This window comes from Labeo rohita, chromosome 10, assembly GCF_022985175.1.
Source record: "Labeo rohita strain BAU-BD-2019 chromosome 10, IGBB_LRoh.1.0, whole genome shotgun sequence".
NCBI classification, from domain to species: Eukaryota; Metazoa; Chordata; class Actinopteri; order Cypriniformes; family Cyprinidae; genus Labeo; species Labeo rohita.
In genome coordinates this window covers 271808-294340 of record NC_066878.1, presented here as the reverse complement: position 1 = coordinate 294340, position 22533 = coordinate 271808, and the positions used below count along the sequence as shown (strand labels likewise).

Here is a 22533-nt window from a genome sequence, read left to right as displayed (position 1 = left end):
ACATGTGTTGCAGCAACCGCAAGCCTCGTTCTGGATCGCGGGGATTCGAAGCGTTGCACCTCAAACCACAAAATAGCACAACGTTCTTGAAAAAGGAAAAGAAAAAACAAATCCGGAGTGGGGCGGAGCCAAGTAGGTCATGTCAATCATTCAAAGCATGGCCTACATTTCTGCCTGATGTTTCCACCATTCACACACACCCTCCAGTAGAATGGAGCAGAAAGCTGGTGGTGCACAAAGGAATCCATTACATCTCAGCATCAGAACAGTTAAGCCAGACAAAAGGGTCAGGATTACGAGCATGTATGCCTATAGGGCAGCGGCCTGATGCGGCCAGAGGGGTCTGACATCACCTGACTCATTTATTTATGCGAACGACACCTCTCGCTGCTCTTTTCACTGCCGCCAGCGGGAAAGACAATAGAGGCGGCGGTTTCCAGCCCTCCCTCACCGCAGGTCGGCATTCAGGCCTATTGTTTGTTTAAGAGCCACGAGAGTTTCCGATAATTAAGTGAACAATTCATAGGCAAACGACACCGCTATCTGTGCTAATTGGAAATTAATTTGCGGGGAAAGGACGGGGATTGTCGACCGCCTCCAAATATGAACGGGAGATCAAGATGAGAAGAAAACAACAACTTTGAACAACAAAAACAAACAATGTTAATAAGCAAAAAATGAAGTCATTATGAACTCTGATTTACGAGATTAAACTCGGAGGAGGAGGAGAGGCTCATTAAAGGAGACTTATCTTATTACAGAAACAAAAAGCGATTGGACTGCAGAAATGTAACCAACAAATCACCTATTCATCCACCGATCACATTAGGAAGTAATTCAACAAGGTTCTGGGAACTTCTAGGTACAACGGATCAGCAGACGCTCATTTTGTTACAGGAATTGGATACACACAGCCACAGCATAAAACTAATTTGACCCCAATTATAGAAATCCCTTGAAAGAAAATAGTAGTCATTTTAGGACAAAAAAAAAATCATTGGTATTGAGGGTGCACAATATTATTATTGTTATGATGTATTACTATCAGAATATATTATTCAGTTTGATCATTTACGGGTTTTCTGTGTTGATAAATAAGATGGTTAGAACTGGAAATAATCTTAAATATTAAATAAAAGTATAAAAACAGAAATATTCCTGTCATCAGTCTCATTTGTTCAACATAGGAGATTAATTCAAAAGATTAATGAACATTAAACAAACAGACAAAAAATATATAATATTAGTCACTATAATGATTATACAACCCATTTTTTTTAATTAAATATGAAGAATCAGTGTAGAATTTAAACTGTATCCTATTTTTCATTTTCATTTACAATCCATTCACTGAAAATTTTGTTGGAAATTCAACAATTTAAAGGAAAAGTTAGGTTACAAAATTACTATTAAAATAAAAAGTTACCAAAAACTATTCTATTTAAAGAATGTAAATTCTAAATTAACATTAATAAAAACACATTTATAATACTAGTCACTATAATGATTATACAGTCCATATTTTTAATTAAATACCAAATGTTAAATTAATTATGAACTCTTAAAAAGTGTAGAATTTAAACAGTATGCTATTTTTCTATGCCATTTACAATCCATTAAATTCTCTGCTATTGGTACTGAACATTTAGTGCATTCCTACAATTTAAAGGAATGGTTAGGTTACAAAATTACTATTAAAGTAATTTTTACTTTAATACTAAGCAAAAAGTCAAAAGAGAATGTAATTTCAAGATTGACTTAAAAAAAAAAAATTAAGAAACATTAAACAAACAAACAAACAAAAAATGTATAATATGAGTCAATATAACTATGATACAGTCTGTTTTATTAATTAAATATCAACTGCCAAATTAATTATTTATTTAATATTTATTTAATAATTAATTTTTTTTATTAAACATTAATAAAAAAAAAAAAAACGCATTTATAATATTAGTCACCATAATGATTATACAGTCCATATTTTTAATTAAATATCAACTTTCAAATTAATTATCAATTATAGAATTTAAACAGTATCCTATTTTTCTATGCCATTTATAATCCATTAAATTCTCTGCTGCTGGTATTGAAAATGTAAAAATTAAATGCATCTCCACATAATTTAAACGAATAGTTAGGCCAAGTAAAAAGTCACCAAAACCTATTTTATTTAAAGAAAGTAAATTCTAGATTGACTTTTAAAAAGATTAAGAAACATTAAACAGACAAAAAAAATGTATAATATGAGTCACTATAACTATGATTTGACTTTTGAAAAGATTAATAAACATTAATTAAAAAGAAAAAAACACATTTATAATATTAGTCACTATAATGATTATACAGTCCATATTTTTAGTTAAATACCAACTGTCAAATGAATTATCAACTTTTAAATAGTATAGAATTTAAATCGTATCCTATTTTTCTATGCCATTTATAATCCAATAAATTATCTGCTATTGGTATTGAAAATTTAGAAATTCTCATTCCTACAATTTACTGAAGTAGAAAGTCACCAAAAACTATTTTATTTACAGAATGTAAATTCTAGATTGACTTACAGATTAATACAAAAAAAAAAAATCCATTAAATTATCTGCTATTGGTACTGGAAATTCTGCATCCATACAATTTAATTAATATTGAACAATTTTATTTACAGAATGTAAATTCTAGATTGATGTTTGAAAAGATTCATAGTTATTAAACATTATAGCACAATAAAAAACACTTATAATATTAGTCACTACAATGATTATACAGTCCATGTGTTTAAATTAAATATCACTGCCAAATTAATTATCAACACTTAAATAGTGTAGAATTAAATGGCATAGAAAAATAGGATACTGTTTAAATTACTTGCTATTGATATTGAAAATTTAGTTAGAAATTCAATGCACCCTTACAACTTAAAGGAATAGTTACAAAAGTACCATTTAAGTAAAAAGTCACCAAAATCTACTTTATTTAAAGAATTCAAGATTCATAAAGATTAATAAACACTAAACATTAATAAAAAAAAAAAAAAAATTTTCAAAATTAGTCACTATAATGATCAACAATAAATAAATAACAACTGTAAATAATCAACTAATCAAATATCAACTGTCAAATTAATCAACAGTGTAGAATTTAAACAGTATTCTATTTTTCTATGCCATTTCCTATTATCTTCTATTAGTATGGAAAATATAGGTCGGAATTCAGTGCATCCTTACAATTTCAAGGAATAGTTCACCCAAAATGTGTCATTATTTACTCACCCTCAAAACCCTTATGCTGAACAAAAAAGATGATTTTTTTAAGAACCAGTTGTTGGGTCACCACTGACTTCCATAATACAACAGAGACCATCAACTGTTTGATTACCAGCATTCTTCAAAATATCTTCTTTTTTGTTCAACATACAGAAACTCATGCAGGTTTGGAACGCCATGAGGGTGAGTAAATGATGACAAACCTTTCATTTTTGGGTGAACTATCCCTTTAAAACTAACGAAACCTTCCCAATCGACCGCAAATCATCCTAATGCAATGAAGCGCTTATTTGTGGTTTGTTCCTGTAGTTCAGCAGCGCTGGCTGACCTGCCTACATTAGCTGCGTTAAAGTGCCTCTTTTCATCAAGCCAGTGGCTTCCACACAGAACCGGGCTTCAGCCTCAACAGGAAAGACTCATGACTGACAGTTGCTCTCCGAGTTCCCATGGATACTATTGTGACCTCACTGATAACACTACTCCCTCCATTCACTGCCTACTTAAAGAACTGGTTCAGAGGTCAGCCATCCGGAGACCAGGGGTTTCCATGGCAATGCGGCTCATTTAGGGACGGCAACAGAGACCAAGTTTGCATTCACCAACCGTCCCGGTTGCAGGAAAGGAAAACTACCTTCGGGAGACACCTTCACTTTCTGATTTTTCATGAAACACGCTTTAGATGTGCGTAACACGTTGATGTCTTTTTAATAATCTCAACAGAAAGGCACAAACAAAGTTTGACAATGCGAGGAATAAGAGTGTTATTGTGGCGCAGGACAAAACAGTAGGTCAAATAAAACCCAACACATAATTACGACCACGAGAAAGTAATAAGCTGTCTGTTGGGAGCTCTGTTTTTCTGCAAAGGCAAAATGCAGCCACCCTCCTTAAAGTCAATTACAAGTCAGTTATGCGGTTTCCAGTATTTCGGTATCTGGTTACAACACTGCAGTCCAAACTATACCCAGGTTTACGATGAACAGCCTGGGCTTGTTAACCCACAAGCAGCCAAGAGGGATAACAAAGCCACTTTATAACCCAAAAGAGCTTGCTGTAGTAATCCACAACTTTGTAGGCATCCAGTTTGTGATAATAACTATATTTTGCAGTAATAAGTAAACTGAGCAACAACAGTGCAGGCTGTAAATATTTGAATAGACTAAATGATACATAGCATATGCATATAAAATCAGTGAATGGTGCATTGGTCCTAAAGATAAAGTAAAATAAAGAAACCTTCATCCTTTTCTCAAATGCTAAGTGCATAATGAAGACAAAGAGCTTATTGTGTTCTCTTGGTAGACTACCTCCCCCCAGCGCACACACACGCACACACCAACTCAAACTTCACCCCTTCCCCAATATACCCCTCCTGCTAAAACACAAGTCTAACTGGCGTCAAAAAAAATCATGTCACCCGATTGCAACAGAACTGGAAAATCTTTAAACAGCAGCCATCTTTAAACAGCGGATTTGTTGACAAGCTCTCCTTCGTATGGAGAACTTGAGGCACAACACATAAACAGGGTTATTTTTTATAACCTGTTGGCTGTTAAGTATAAAACTTGAATCTACCACAGAGAGGCCTGGGGGAACGTCGTGCATAGCTCTCTGCAATTAAACGCAGGAGAGGAAATAATGCAAATGCTTGCGAAATTGCACTAAATGGCTAAAGCGTTATCTTTAGCTCATTAACAACTGCTGTTGTGCAATAACAGTCCAGGGGGGCGATACGGAGGCATGACACGCCGTACCTGCGACGTACAGCCCTGACTTACAACTGTGACCGCCCTGCCTAATTTTGAAAACTCTCTGCCTTGTCAAACCAGTTCCCTCCTGCAAACAATTAGTGCCGGACCACGTACCGCCGGAGCGTGTGTGCGCGTCTGGAAGCGCAGGAGGCGAAGGAGTGAAAGACGGAGAGGGAAAGAAGGGGGGAGAGAAAGAGTGAGGAGAGTGGAAGGGGGCTTGGAGTGCAATTATAGTGGGAATTTATGGCCTGAGAAACAATTTATAAATCACAGTGCATGGGCTAACACAATCCAGATTTCACTGCTTGCAGCTGTAACCAGTTCTAAAGTACACACAGCGTGTTTGTGTGGTTTTTCACGAGGCTGGGTCTAGGAGCCGGGCGGCTAGGGGAACGCACCGTCGACTTTGGCCGTGACAAACTGTGGGAGTGTTTCAGAGAGAGTGAGATGCGATGCTAGGAATTGTTTACAATTGCAAGAGAACAGTATAAAACCTAAACAACGTGCTAACCGGCGCCTGCGTTGCAAATTGAAAACATGAATATTGAATATGAGCGTCATACTGTAACTTAATGTCACCAAATGGAAGAGGAGTTGTGGTTGACAACAATGTCAACAATGTCAACACTTACGCCCCCAGACTTCAACATTTTACCAAACCAAAACTCATTCTCTATATTGAGTTTCCTATAAACTTGCTGATTTTGGTAACCACTGCAACTTCCATGTCACTCATTTCCACTAACTGAGGAGTGCAACATCAACAATGGTAGAGGACATAATTGTTGGAAAGGTTACCACTTTCAACAAGTCTCCTACAGTCCGTCCTCAAAACTTTCAAACATTTATATCCCATAATTTTGGTGACATTATAGTAAAAAAAAACTCATTCTCCATTTTGGGCTACTTGTCAAAAGTAATTACCTTTTCAACAGTTACTTCTTCTAACGAGTTTTGGTTAGAGGGTGTAACAGTTTGAAAAGTTACCAAAGTTCTAATAGATAGAGTGACGTAACCGTTGGGAAAGTTACCAAAATTCTAATAGTTAGAGGGCATAACCGTTGGAAAAGTTACCAAAGTTAGAATGTAATTAGAGGACGTAACCGTCAGAAAAGTGTCCAAAGTTATAATAATTAGAGGATGTAATCTTGGAAAAGTTACCAAAGTTATAACAGTTACAGGATGTAATCTTGAAAAAGTTCTAACAGTTATAGGATGTAACAGCTGGAAAAGTTAGCAAAGTTCTGATAGTTAGAGGATGTAACTGTTGGAAAAGTTACCAAAGTTATAATAGTTAGAGGACGTAATTTTGGAAAAGTTACCAAAGTTCTAACAGTTAGAGGACATAACTGTTGGTAAAGTTACCACAGTTCTAAAAGTTATAGGATGTAAAAGCTGGAAAAGTTACCAAAGTTCTGACAGTTTGAGGATGTAACCATTAGAAAAGTTACCTGAGTTATAATAGCTAAAGGACACAACCACTGGAAAAGTTACCAAAGTTCTTATATTTAGAGGGCGTAACAGTTGGAAAAGATTCCAAAGTTCTAAGAGTTATAGGACGTAACAGCCAAAAAAAGTTAGTCCTCTAACTATTAGAAAAGATACCAAAGTTCTAATAGTTAGAGGACACAACCACAGGAAAAGTTACCAAAATTCTAATATTTAAAAGACGTAACAGTTGGAAAACTTACCGTAGTTCTGACAGTTAGAGGATGGAACAGCTGGAAAAGTTACCAAAGTTACAGTTACAACTTTTCCAACCTTTTTCCCCAACCCAAACAGGGACCACCTGGTAACAATTACAATTGCTGTGTCACCAATTTCCACAAGGTTATAAGAAACCCAAATTGGAGTACGAGTTTTGGTTGACTGCAACAACAAAGGTAGAGGATGTAACTGTTAACCATTTTTGACAATTCTTTAAGTAATGACCAATTTGAAATGTTATAGATTCAGAAAATCTAATGGAAACCTACAGTTACGTTGGACAGAAAGTGTATATCCCCTAACTTAAAAATAAGGCTTGAAACTGTTGAAATGGTAATCCCTTTTAAAGAGTTTACAAGAAAGCTAAAACCTAGAATGAGTTTTGGTCAACATAAAGGAACTAAAAGACGTAACCGTTGGACAAGTTTATAAGTCACACAAAAGTAAAAAGTCCAGAAAAGAAAAAAAATAAGTGCACTCCTGTTCAGTCGATTACAATGAGGTACTCATCTGGAGAAATGAGGAAGGCTCAGGGGGTTTTCACAAGCCCTCAACTGCGCCTCTGGGTCCAAACTGCAGCTGTGCGCGGGGAGGGGCGGCCCATGCCCTGACCGACAAGGCCCAGCTGGATAAGACATACACTCTCACGTACAAACAAAAAAGCATGCGCGCACACACACAAAAGCTTGTGGTCCAGTGTGAACATGTCATGTGACAATAGAGCCGCTCTCAACCTTGTGGTCAGGGTGAGAGCTGTAGAAGCGCCGTGTCTGTGACGGACCCCCCAACGGCACACAATACGCATTCTCCTCCAATCACACGGCTGCTCTTTTGTGCCAGCGGTTATGTCACTTCCACTCCACCAATCTGAATGAGCCAGACTGTGGCGGGCCAATGAATGTCTGGAGCCAAAAGAACTGGAGCAAGGTTTTGTTTTGTTCTTCTTTTCTAATTAATCATCACGCCACGGACCATCGTTTTTGGGAGGAAGTGAGCGGCAGGGTGTGTGCGAGACGCTACATGTTGTCTGACAGCTCTGACTAACTCCTAATGGAGAGTTTAGAGGGGAAAGGGAGGGAAAAAGCTGCCAGGCCCGGAGTGCGACCACGACCCCCCTACTGGAATCTGGGAACTTTGGTGCCCACTCAACTGTGAGTCACGTCAACAGGCTGTGAACCTTGACCTCTCACCCCTAACTGAAACAATGTGAAGATGTATCTCACTGTCAAACGCACTGGAAAAACGACCCATCTCCATTTAGGAGCCAGGGAAACAACTTCCCACAAAATTTCAGCAGCCGTCGTGTTTGAATAAGATTCCCAGACCGACAACAAATCCAGCATTTTGACAACCATAAGCCTGGCCAATTGAACGCCAATTATGGCGTTAAACTTCTCGAAGATTTGTCAGCCGTCCACTTTGTTTACGTGACATTTCTTGAATGCGTGCGCTTGCAATGGCTGATGTCTTAGGGATTACGACTACGCCGCTGCAAAGTGAAGTGTTTTGTGGATCTACCGTGTAGCTCTCAGTCGCCACCCTCTAGGCTTTTGTTCAGCCTTTCAGAGCCATACTGAACGACTGAAAGGCCCCTATTCATAAAAGCTCCCATACACTCCCTGCCGCCTCGGCCAAGAGTCACTATAGAACATCCCTCATTTCACACGAGAATCGGGGCCGCCTGCCCACCCCCAAGCCCCTGCCCACAAAGAGCTTCTCCACCGATGACTCCCAAGATGGGGAAAGGCGCTCAATATGGGCGAAGCTTACGGCTGACACCATCACAATAATACATACACTCACTGCTAATGCCAGCAACGCCCTTCAGTGTTTGGACAATTATTTGTGGGCTTAACTGCTGTTTTGAAGATACTGAACTTAAATCTTTTTTTGGAACATGTCGATACTAGCAAATCCCTAAAATTTTGACACTTGTCAGGTCCTTGTCAGGTCCGTCCACCAATAAGCATTGTCAAGAGATAAAAAAAAGATGCACTCTTCCTGATAAAACCATAATTACAATTTGTATATTGTGACTTATAAACAATGCAAATGAAAATCTATTCAATTTTGTCTAAATAAATTCAATTGTTCGCTTGTGTACTGGCTTTACGCCATGTCAGTAACAAGGTAAATAATAAGATATAAAATTTACAAAATTATATAAGACATTTATATAATTTAATACAAAACTAAAATTCTAAAATGTGTTCAGATGCTATATTTAAATGCTACAAGTGATTTGAATATCACAACATTTGTTAAAGTTTACATTTAACACTTATCAAATTATTCACATTTTTAAAATTAACTTAAAAATAAATTTAAGTAAGCATTGCATGACAAAATGTGAAAATAAGACAAGCACTATTAAATCAGCAATATACATAAAATAAATAAATAAATATCTCATGATGGTAATCAAAATGTTAAAAGACATGACCAATATATGGCTCAAAAAAAAGGTTTAGGCATAAAAACGGTAAGCGTAACACTAACTTGTTAAAAAAAAAAAAAAAGAGTTTTCAGTTTAATTTAATTGCATTTTGCTTTTGTTTTTCTGAGCAAAAAATAAATATCATATTTTGCCCTAACTTTCAGAAGACACCCACTAAAATGTCAACATAATAAAATTGAATATTTTAATAATACAAATAATTTTTATATATTTTAATATTTATATTTATATAGTGCATACCTAAAATTATTTGCATTATAAAAATTGCATAAAATAAGGCCAGAAACATACTTTAAGCAAACATGTGAACGCAGATGCTTCTAGCTACGCATGTGAATTTCACAAAGCATGACAGTGTTTGAATCAGCCCTTAAAAACTCCACACCAGCCAGTCTCTTATTTATCAGGTTTTGTAAGTCAGAAGACACACATTCTTTGTGCTAAAGGTAACATTAGGTGGAAAAAGACAGCAGTAATTAAAAGCACGCCACGATAACCATATCACAAGCAACTGATCACATAAGGAATTAGCAGAAAACACACCTCACCCTACAAGAAAATCCTGATGCTGCTGATATCAGATCTCCCGTGGCCTTTTCAGCCTGGCATGAAGCAGCGGGCACAACAAGGCCATGTGAGACCGTCGAGGGCTGCGATGAGATAACGCGTTATCGCTGTGTTCACGTGCTCCAACTAAGCCAACAGGACGAGCAAACACACACACACACACACACACACACACACACACACACTACCTGGCCGCATGCCCACTTTCTCACCCACCTGGCACCCTCATCCCCACAGCTCGCTTGGTTTCTTTCCCATAATGCTTTACCCCTAACTACCCCCCTGCACCCCGCTCTCTCCCGCCCTCCCTCCCCCTCCCGAGGCCCCAGGAAGCTCTGACTGCGAGGTAATAACTGAAAACAGCTGTTAAAAATACCAGACTGATGAAGCCTGAAGCCCCCCCACCCCCTTAAACTTTATCCCCGGCACAATCAAGTTTTATTAGCATAGAGTGATGCATGAAGTCAGTACGCAGCTCTGAGCGAGAGCTCGCTGGTTTTTGTGACCAAAACAGGGAGGCGGGGGTGAAATTCACTGCAGGACATGCAAGCAAACATGAAGTGGGTTTTGATGAGCATTGACCACTGCCAGCACAATCTTATCAATGGAGAATGACGTCAGCAACTCACACACACTCACTAAAACCAACACTCCAATGAGGCTTCAGTCTGTTTTGCCTCAGACAAAAAACGTTATATTGCTCCCAACGGAGCAAGTCCATAAAAGATCAGGCTAACTGCATCCATTTTAGATTCCTGATTTGTCTTCGGACACTTGAAATCATTTTGATTCACAGCCCAGAGTTTCCTAAATACTTTCAAGTCCCACAAGGACAAAGGAAAAGATTACTTCACAACGAAGAAAAAATAAACACATCTATATATTGAGATGTATATAAAAAAGAAAACATAATGGCCTGCCATTGGTTATTAAAATAAAAAGCCCTGCCCTAAAACTCACGCCATTGGCTGAAGCTGTGCTGCTATGTCGGGCTGGTCAAAATGTTTAACAAACAAGCCAATGTTTTTGATAGTGCCACCGTGTTTACACATTTCATTAATTTAAAAACTGCTTATTTACGATCTTTTAAATAATAATAATAATAATAATAATAATAATAATAATAAAATAAATAAAATTGTTGTTTCCAGGACTTTTTAAGCATAAGTAACAGGCAAATTATTATAAAAAACAGTAATAAAATAAATCACAGATGCATTACGATACGGAGCAGTTCCGCTTCATTTCAATAAAAAAACAAAATAATTAAAACCACTGTGTAATGACGGCGCTCTTGCTATCTACACCATTCTGTAAACACCATGCCATACGAAGATAATTGGCCAAAGAGATAAAACTATTGCAAAATACTGCAAATTCAGAATGATTCCATGCAGCCAGCGCAGGACGTGATATGATCAACAGGAAAGAGATCTGCGTTACGGCCTTGGGAACAGCTCCCTGCATTCCTTTATCTACTTCCTGTAGCATTTCTTCAGCCCCTGTGGTTCGCCCTCACGTACAGATTCATAAACCGCTCTCCTTTCAGGAGGAACGTCCGTAAATTAAGTCTTTATTTTGCCTTGTTCGAAGAAAAAAAAACAAAACAGACGTCTAGAACGACGCCAAGCTTGTGTGGAAAACCAGAAGAGGAAAATAATGTTTGGCTTGACATTTCTTTCTTTCTCAGTCAATAATCAAGTTACCAGAAAGGGTCTTCGGTGGAACGCGTCCAACGGCGGGAAGGTTTTTTTAAACGGTCGCCTCTTGATGAAGTAGTAACATTAAAAGGGGAAAAAGGAGAATTGGTTTACGTCTCATGCAATTCCTGGCTTCCTAACAAGACGCAGCATTCATAGTGCACGCAGCAGAAGAGAGACCGAAATATTTCTAAATTAATTTGGATTTGTTTAGTTTATCCTTACAGAAGGAAATAAAAAAAAAACATAACACATTAAGTCGGGATAAAATTGTAAAGCTGTGTTTATTTGGTCATTTGCGCAAACATTCGTACACCGGTTTTCAGGTTTCCTGAACCGTCTTGCTCTACAGGAATGCTGTCTTAACTTAAAGGCCTGGACAATGTCCCCTCTGTAGCTGAAGACGGGGAGGTGGGACAGGCCGGAGGGGGGTGCCTGGTTTCTCTCTCACCATCTACCCCCACCCCGTCTCTGAGTGCTGAGTGTGTGGAAAAGGCTTGGGCTGTTGACAGGGCCGCTCTCCTGAGCACTGTTTGTTTATGTAAAATGAGGCCCTCTCGTATGCAGGACAATTCCTCTGTTTACTTTATATTGTCCCGTAGGTCTTAAAATACCATCGTAAGGCAGAGAGTTTAAAGAGTGGAAGAAAGATAGAGGGGAAGAGAATGCCAGTCAAAAAGAGACGACGTGCTGCAACAGCGCAGCTATGCGATCGAGGGCTTGCCACTTACTCGCTAGTACGACTTCGTGCAATAAGTGCACTTAAGTTTAATTAATTTCGCAGGTTAGCTTGGCTTGACCCCAAAGGAAGTGGATACACAAGTGTGAAGTGCTTCAACAATGACACTTTGCTTTCAAACTGTGCAGATTCGCACCTTTTTTGCATTGTTGCTGTTTGCGGCACCTAGATTTCCAAGGACAATAAGATTAAAGTTTTAATAATTGTTCTAATTCTATGTTAATGTTTCCGGAATCACCTTCAGAACTTTTTTTGTCCGGTTGAAGAATGACATAAACATGGGTAGCCAATCAAAAACCACCCACTGGCCACTCTGCAAACAGAGCTATCTGTATTGAGAAAGCCAACTTACTGAAACGCTATTTAAACTTATTATTATTCATCAGTGACTACATTCATTTTCTGACTCTAATTCCTCCTTAGAGCTTTAATTTTACAACCACCAAACTCAGCCCAGATCTTCAGACTGATCTGACTTAATGTGCTATATCTTTTCTAACTGATTGCATTTACGGATATCATAAAACTGAAGATTAAAAATCATAAAAGAAATGTTTAGATGCCCCAAGACTATTCAAACCCTAACTGTCCAAATTCACATTTAAACTCCCAGAAGAGGATTCAAAATCATAAACATTCCACAGGCTTACACTGATGGAATGTTCAGAAGAGCTGAGACTTTTCAAACTCCAACTGTTGAAATTCAAATTTAAACTCCCAAACAAGATTTAAAAAAAAATCATAAACATTCCATAGACTTACATAAACGGAATGCTCGGATGAGCAGAGGCTTTTCAAACTCCAACTGTCAAAATTCAAATTTAAACTCCCAGAAGAAGAACAAAATTCATAAAAATTCCATGGACTTCCACTGACGGAATGTTCAGATGAGTGAAGACTTTCAAACTCATGTCAAAATTCTAATTTAAACTCCCATCCAAACTCCAATAAGTTAGTAGTTTGTAACTTTTAAAACTTTTTTAAAACATTCTTGTCCTGCTTTCTCAAGTCAACTTCTTTATTTAGTTATAATTATCGTTCTTGGTGTGAACAGACCTTAACAACTTGATTTTTGCAACAGTAATTTTATCAATGATTAAAGAATAGGCATTCAGAATCCATCCGTTAGCCAACCTGCTAATATAGCTATTATAGCTGCTAGTCTTGCAAAGTCAGCTTTACATGGATTAAGCTAGCAAAAAATGTTAGCAACAGCACCTAAAAAACATTATCAGACCAAGTTAATAAACAAAACACAGTCACACCAACAAAACCAAGTAAGAAAATCAAACAAGATTAGCCTCACAGCGCTAACAACAATATACTGACTCATCTAGATACAAAAGCACTGGACTTTTACCCTGCTGTTTACACTGACAAGAACATAATTAAATCAATTAAGAACCATTATTAAATAAGGAAGTGATAATTAGCAAACAAAGAGCAATAGGGACGTTGAAGACTACAAAAGTGCTGAATTAGCATTTGCGAAAAGAGGACATTGTGGAAGATAAAACCTTAAGCAACTTTAACCTGAGGTCAAAGCAAACCTTGTTAAACTGACTAACTCATTTAAGGAAAAGTATCTAAAGGTTCTTTATAACAGAAAGAAGGAAGCAAAACCCTCTAAAAGAAGACCTTTTCCAAACTAAAACAAAAAATAAAGAAAATAAAGCTCCCTCAAAAAAAAAATCGTAGCATAGCAGGTTGTGTTTACATTGAAAATCCTGTGCCAACAGTTACTGTAAACAATTTTCAGCTTCGGTTCAGTAACATTACATGTTTTTTTCCCCCCCCCTCATAGACTGAGTGGCGCTTCACAAACTTTTGTGCGCTAAAACTATACACAACCTTGCTATTGTACACGGCTGAATCAGTTGCCTTCGGGCTCACTCACACACACACTAGCAAACCAGAAGTCAGATGTTATTATCCATCTTATCTACTAGAATCACAGTCACTCTTTGTTACAGCTGTTAAAGGTAACCTGTTTTCCTTAGTCAAACCACTCATGCGACAGCAGCCATTCTCTGGCTAATGCTATTTGACAAGTTGAAAAAAACCATTGTGCTGGAAACAAGCAAACCTAATACCACATCTAATATCCAAGTGTATGACCAAGAGATTCATGCATTCTCATGAGTTAGCAGCACAATGAACACAATGAACAAATGTTTATCGCCACAGGCTCGCTGAAATTTTTCCACAATGACATGTTAGCCTGCGTTCGCATGCCTCATCACTTATACATTGACACGGCGACTTTAGAAAGCAACAGGCAAACACTGTGCGAAAAAAAACACACTCCAGATATCCTTCAATGGAGCTAAATGGAGGAAGGCAAACATATGCAGCAATTTGCCTGCGATTCAGACACCTCGGTGGGGGCCTGCTGCTCAGGTAGCCAAACCGCCCCCCTAGGTGAAGATGTCATTAAGATAATGGGCATCCAGTAGAGACCTCCGATAGGGCCGTCAAGCGGTAACTAATGATAACAATAGTCGCCTAACAGCCCTCTAATTGAAAGACAGTTTCACTGATGGGGAAGAACTTATCTAGAAAATCTCGATGTGCCTCGAATGAACTCAAAGGTCTGTATGACATAAGCCATAAAACCATGCAATCAGAACCCTCCTGCTTCGATATCTATGCGCCCAGTCGTAAATTCGACTCTCTAACCGGGCAACATCCTATCACGCAACAACAAAAGGAGTGAAGACACATTCCTGACACCAAAAGCTGGATGAATCCTATCTGCCTGGGCTTGCCTCCAGTTTGTCGCCTGTTATGATAATACAAAATTAATTGTGCAGACATCTCACTGCGAAAAGTCCATTTTCGTGCCATTGGAGGCAGCGAATAAAGGCTTCTTTTGTGCTCGGGTGAGCCCAAGTAAATGACTTATTGTGCAATGCATCAGAATGGCCTCCTAATACATGCATGCTCAAGACTCAACAAGTGGTAACAAACAACGGTAAACTCCTGGAACACAAAGCTTGGCTAGTTTTTGAGGCTTAAAAGAGACTCTTAACGCAAAAAGTCAAACAAAGAGGAGAATGTGGCGCATTGAAACGCGAGTTTTTTTGCAGCCGAAAAATTTACGGAGCGCGGCGTGACGTCATGAGGGTGATAGTTGCGTTTAAAGTGAAATGGCACGTACCGTTCGTGTGCTGGGAGATAGCGATCCGTTGGAGAGGTATGGATTCGTAATATCTGGGATCATAAGAAACGGATAACCAGCGTAAGGGGGTCCCTTGAAAAATCCTCCATCTTGTTGTCGTCTCAAAGCTTTAGGGGCGACAACAAATGAATTATTACTATGCACAAATCACTAACACAAACACAAGGAATACATCTCCGCTGTTTTTTTACCTTCCGCAAAGTGTTCTCTTTGTTTCTCATAACTTTCTAGTTCTGGTCTGGCTCGAGGACGCCTGTCTGTTTGCTTGCATTTAGGAAATAAAGCATCGGTTTAGTTTTACACACTTACATGCATGCATCAGTGTACTAAAATGATAGCACGGAGTTGTTTTGCTTACTTCGGAGTCTGACGAGCTGCTGTTGTTCTCGGACTCGTTCACTAGGGAAGATTTCACCTCGTCCAGATCTCTCTCCGACGACACATTCTCTGATATTTTCTCCTCTTGCTCACCCTCATCTTTGAAGGAAATAAGTTCATCATTTGCTCCTAGGTCATCTCCACCTCCTCCGTTTAACTGAGGCATGTTGGCACTTCAAAAACCCAAAAGTCTGATTAAAACGAAACTTTCTTCTCTCAGCAAGAGCTGTAATCCGAACTAACCCCAAATCTTACAAGCGCGATTGTGCCGAGGCTAGAAAAAACAAGACGTTCCCAGTTTTCCCATGATCAGATCAGCAAGCCTGTGTGGGTTGTTGTGGATTGGGGTTTTCTTCCTACAAAACCACACTGAACTAAACCCCCAAAACAGTCCACGGGCATCATTTAATATCCATTCGCGTGGCTGGAATCTTCCGATAGTCCTGCAGAGATCGGAAAGTCATGCACGAAAAAAGTTTCGCGAAACAAAGGTGTGGAGACAAAGTTTCAGCCAGTCCAGTTGCTTGAGAGTTTCTCTTCCAAACGCGCAAATCTCTCCGTGTCAGCGTGTCAATCCCATGGTTTGATTGAAGGCCCACAACCGTCCCGACTGTATGTTTAATATTTATAATTCGGCTCCGGTGACAGACTCGAATGTGGATAAAGAAACATTTGTATCCCTGGATGATAGAAGTGGACTGGGGCAGAAGGAAGGAACACCCTCATCAGAACGAAGGAGGAGGAGTCTGAGATGTAAACCGACACTCTATTCAGACGACAAACCCCCTTAAAGAGACAGTCAACTCTTCTCAAAGAGAGACCTCCAGGATTCAAACAAATAAACTTTATTACAACAACAGCAACCACATACTACTACTACTACTACTATTATTATGATACATATACATCTATCTTTCTATCTATATAACGCATACATCTATGTATATTTTTATCTATCTATCTATCTATCTATCTAATGTATATATTTTTATCTATTGAATATATTATCATCTATGTAATGTATATATTTTCTTCTATCTATCATATGCATATATATTCTATCTATATAACATATTTCATCTATCATATGCATATATATTCTATCTATATAACATATGTATATATTTTATCTATCTATTTATGTAATATATATATTTTTATCTATTGAATATATTATCATCTATGTTATGTATATATTTTCATCTATCTATCATATACATATATATTCTATCTATATAACATGTATATATTTCATCTATCTATCATATACATATATATTCTATCTATATAACATGTATATATTTCATCTATCTATCCACTGTATGTATATACTTTATCTATATAACATATGTATACATTTTATCTATCTATCTATCTATCATATACATATATATTCTATCTATATAACATGTATTTCATCTATCTATCCAATGTATGTATATACTTTATCTATCTATATAACATATGTATATATTTATCTATCTATCTATCATATGCATATATATTCTATCTATATAACGTATATACTTTATCTATCATATGCATATATATTATATCTATATAACATATATTTCATCTATCTATCTATCTATCATATACATATATATTCTATCTATATAACATGTATATATTTCATCTATCCAATGTATGTATATACTTTATCTATCTATATAACATGTATATATTTTATCTATCTTTCTATCTATATATCTATCTGTCATATACATATATATTCTATCTATATAACATGTATATATTTCATCTATCTATATAATGTATATACTTTATCTATCTATCTATCTATCTATCATAAGCATATATATTCGATCTATATAACGTATATATTTTATCTATCATATGCATATATATTCTATCTATATAACATGTATATATTTCATCTAATGTATGTATATATTTTATCTATCTATATAACATGTATATATTTTTATCTATCATCTATCATATGCAAATATATTCTATCTATATAACATGTATATATTTTATCTATCTAATGTATGTATATATTTTATCTATCTATATAACATGTATATATTTTTGTATCTATCTATATCGTATGCATATACATTCTATCTATAACATGTATACATTTCATTTATCTATATAACATATGTATATATTTTTATCTAAAGTATGTATTTTTATATCGTATATATTTTTGTATCTATCTATATCATATGCAAATATATTCTATCTATCTGCCCAGTATCTACCCAATATCAAGACTCAATAATAATTATGAAAATCAATAGTTTAAATGTTTATTATTTAAAATATTTGTAATCAGATGATCTCAGATGTAGTCTGATTATAAAAATCATTTGTTCAGATGTTGCAGGAACTCAAAGGCCACCTCAGCCCACGTCTTGTTTTGTGCGGGTAGATTACAATATGGGACATTTTCCATGTTGGAGGATAAATAGGGGAGGAGGTGGTTGTTGGAAATAGACAACAAAACTTCATATAGAAACATACAGTTTTACCAAGCTTGATCTGATTTAAAACTGGTTGAACTACTTGATGGTTGAGCTAAACCTGCATGTACTTCAGAGACTTTCAGACTTAAAACAGTGATTCTTTTAAAGGTTTGCTTTAAACCAAATCAGGTTTTGAACAGACTGTTTTTTTAAGGGTCTCAGTCCAGGTTCACCTGTGGATTCTCTCTCCCACAGGTGGTTTAAGACTATATTGTGAGCCAAACGTCTCTTTATCTGAACATGCAATCTACAATCTTTGTTGGTTTGTCTCCTATTGAACTCTATTAAGCTTCTATTTTTCACTCTTGTGTGGTTTTCTATATCCTCCTGCACATCCAGAGCATTCACTGCCTCTGGTGCTCCTCTCAAGGGGCCGCTGGTGAGAGCAGCGCAAAAACTCCGGACTGTGTCCATGTTTGTTTTTTCCATCAACACGGATGGCCTTTTACATGTAGTGCATGGCCAAGTCAGCCGTCCATAAATCATTCAGCGGCAGTCCGATTGAAATGAATATGAAAGTGCTGGGAGAGTCAGATGTAGATTCTCAGGTGGAGAGAGAGAGAAACCAAGAGAATGAATAATTCAAATGCTGATATATTAAATCATATGAGCAATGAATTATTGACATGTTGACTTTGTGGTTATCAGCGACATGGGAATTTCACTCCCAGATTTCCTCTCTGTTGGCCAAGGATAAATAACACATCTTCAGCGCCATCTCTGCATCCAACCAAAAAATTTGAATAGATTTGAAACCAAATAAATAAAACGAGAGGGGTTAATCAAATCGAGCACTGGGAACAGGTGCGTGTAGAACAGTTTTGTGAGTCTTGAATGACTGGCAGAACTTCAGAATATAATATACTGGCTCCTATATACCCACTGAAAAAAATATTTCAAAATATGCACACTGAATAAAGGTGAAAATATTAATATTGAATGTTTTAATTTCCAAATGATAAATATATTTTTAAATACAACCTTAAACAAATATGTATATGTATATATATATGTGTGTGTGTGTGTGTATTAAACATTATTAAATGATTTAATAAGATTTAGAGATAAGATTTAAGATTTAGTTTCCCTTCCCAAATATACATATTTTTAAAATTCAAAATATATATACATAAATTAATACCATAATGATTTAAAATTATATTTACATGCATATATTTTCACTACATCGTAAGTTCTGCACTTATATTTCCTTATATATATATATATATATAGAGAGAGAGAGAGAGAGAGAGAGGAAGTTATTTACTTATATGTCCTTATTTATACATATCTAGACATATTTCAATTGCCAAGATTAAAATTGCTAGTAAATTTCATAAAAAAGCCACAATTAAATGTGAAGTTATTTCCCTTCCCAAGATAAATATTTAAGAAAAATCTAAAATAATAATACTAGCCTAATAATAATAAATAAATAAATAAATAAATACATACATACATAAAAAAATATTGATTTAAAACATATTTACATTAATATATTTTCAGTACATTTTAGGTTAAAACTTTACTTACATTTTCTTTTTTTCTTACATTGTTCTATGTAAGTTTTTATTAAATATATATTGCTAGATTTCTGTATGTATATGTGTGTGTGTATATATATATATATATATATACTACAATATTTCCTTAATTATAGATAACTACACATATTTAAATTAAAATTGTCCTAAGACTGAAATTGCTAGTAAATTTAATAAAAAAGCCACATAACACATTAAATGTGAAAAGTTATTTCCCTTTCCCAAGAGATATATATATATATATATATATATAAATAAAAAATAATAATAAATAGATAAATAAAAATATTGATTTAAAATGTATTTACATTAAATATATATATATATATATATATATATATAATATATACCTAATTATTCTCCATTATTTTCTATATATTTATTTAAACAAATTGTATGTATGCATGTATATATATATATATATATATATATATAATGTTTTAGTTAGTAATATTTCCTTATTTATAGATATCTACACATATTTATATTGTCCTAATACTGAAATTGCTAGTAAATTTCACAAAAAAAGGCACATTAAACGTGAAATTATCAAGCAGAAAGTGTGAAATAGTATCTTGTAAAACATCCTCCACTAATCTTGATTTACAACTTTAGAAATATCTTTTTTTTTTTTTTTTTTTTTTTTGCATTTGCATGCATTTTGTTGTCACAATTTGCACTATTTCATACACTGGTGCTGATCTCATCTGAAACTATCCAACACAATGAACATCCAATATTCTCCGGACAATACGGTGGCGTGTCGTTCCGTGCGCTTTAAAGGCAATGTGGTAATATCAATTACGTTTGATGATCAAAGATGAGTGCATTAGTGCAAAGCAAGAAAGCACTTCATTTCAAGATCAAATATGTTCCTCATTTCAATCAGGGTCACATCTCTTTTTCGAGAGAAGCTGGACTCCCCCTGATACAGCGCCACCACGGCACCATCGCTTTCATCATCTCAGGCTTAAAAGAGAAATACTCTGCCACTGCACACTCAGGGTTAACCGTGGACGTCTTTTCACAACATCAAAGAGCAGGGGAAGGAGAAGTGCATCTCCTTGATTAAGCCACATCTTCTCTCGTCTCTGAAAGTACCAAAAAAAATAACAACTTGCCATTAATGCATCCGTCCTCTAAGAAGACGGGCCGGGCGAAGATTTCCCTCCTCTAATCACGAGAACTAAAGGCAAATCTGCCTCATGCGCATGAATATTGCATTACCTGCCATTTCTTCTCCCTCTCATCCTACCCTACTTTTTTTGTGCCACAAAATTCGGTCGCTTTCATGTTTTAACACCTTATTTCTGTCCTTTTGTTGTGTAATCAAAGCAAAATGAGAAGTGATGAGCCGAATCAGCACTGTATTAAATCAACCAAAGACGTGAGAGAGATTCTCGGTTTTGTAGGGCCGGCAAAATTCATTTCCCACCAGCAAACTGTTGACTGTTATATTCTGAATAATCCAGGAGAAAAATGAGGAACTAGTTCCTATTTTAAGACAATCTGAAACAAAGCTTTCCCTCATTCTGCACATGTGAGAGGTCAATCCTGGGTTCACCGCTAGCTTCTTCTGCTTTCATCTTCTGTGACCCGTCCTGAGAATGACATTCGCAGACAATTCATAATCAACTTTCACATGATATAACGTTGTAGCATTATTAGTGGTCTTTGTTAAGAGAAGCATAACTATTTTTTGCTTATACTAAGGGTTAGTGATTTCAACAAACCACTAACCCTAAGTTTCCCATGTGTATAGATATATGAAGAACTCATCGGCCAAAAACACATAACTCAGTTTTTAAAAATAATGTTTTCTCATTCTGCATTCCAATTAATCTCAATCAAACTGCAGTTGGGTTATCTGAATTAAGTAAAAAAACAAAACAAAAACAAAACAGCTAACACAATAAAACAATAAAAACATGATAACATAGATTCATGATTTTTGAAAATTAATATATATATATATATCACTGAAAATATATTTACGCAAATCTGTTTATTTCTATATATCTTTTAAAAAAACTACCCAATATTTTAAGATCTAAAATTTAAAATAATAACAAATATATATTGTTATACATTTCTATATTTTTAATACATTTTAGTTGCTTACATTTGCTCATTTTATATATATTTATTAAATCTAAATATACTTATATCCTCCATTTGCTTAAAAAAATTAAGATTATTATAAAATTTAACAGGTATATTTATGCTAATTTATTTATTTCTATACATCTTAAAAAAGTACCCTATATTTTAAGATTTAAAATGTATCTCCTTCCCCAGATATATTTTCAAAAAAATTCTAAATACACCCCCCCCCCCCAAAAAAGAACTAATAATAATTTTAAAATATATTTACATAAAAATATATTTTCAATACATTTTGGTGGTTTAAATTTCCTTCTTTTATATATATTTATTAAATGTAAATATACTTATATTGTCCATTTCCTTAAAAAATTAAGACTATTATAAAATTTAACAGGTATTTTCTTGCCACAGAAAATATACACTGACCAAAATTATAAACACAACGCTTTTGTTTTTGCCCCCATTTTTCATTAGCTGAACTCAAAGATCTAAGACTTTTTCTATGTACACAAAAGACCAATTTCTCTCAAATATTGCTCACAAATCTGTCTAAATCTGTGTTAGTGAGCACTTCTCCTTTGCCGAGATAATCCATCCACCTCACAGGTGTGGCATATCAAGATGCTGATTAGACAGCGTGA

The 22533-nt window shown here is 35.7% G+C and overlaps 1 protein-coding gene across 1 annotated transcript in view; it reads right to left on the bottom strand.

The window, feature by feature from the left end:
- tcf7l1a (transcription factor 7 like 1a) overlaps positions 1–16483 on the bottom strand; it is a 35346-nt gene extending 18863 nt beyond the window's left edge. The window contains exons 1-3 of the mRNA XM_051121724.1: positions 15728–16483; positions 15561–15633; positions 15349–15476 (exon numbers count right to left, since the gene is read on the bottom strand). Of these exons, the coding sequence (XP_050977681.1) occupies positions 15349–15476; positions 15561–15633; positions 15728–15913 (387 nt within the window). The 5' untranslated portion in view covers positions 15914–16483. The remainder of the gene's footprint in view (positions 1–15348; positions 15477–15560; positions 15634–15727) is intronic.
- Positions 16484–22533: the final 6050 nt, after the last annotated feature.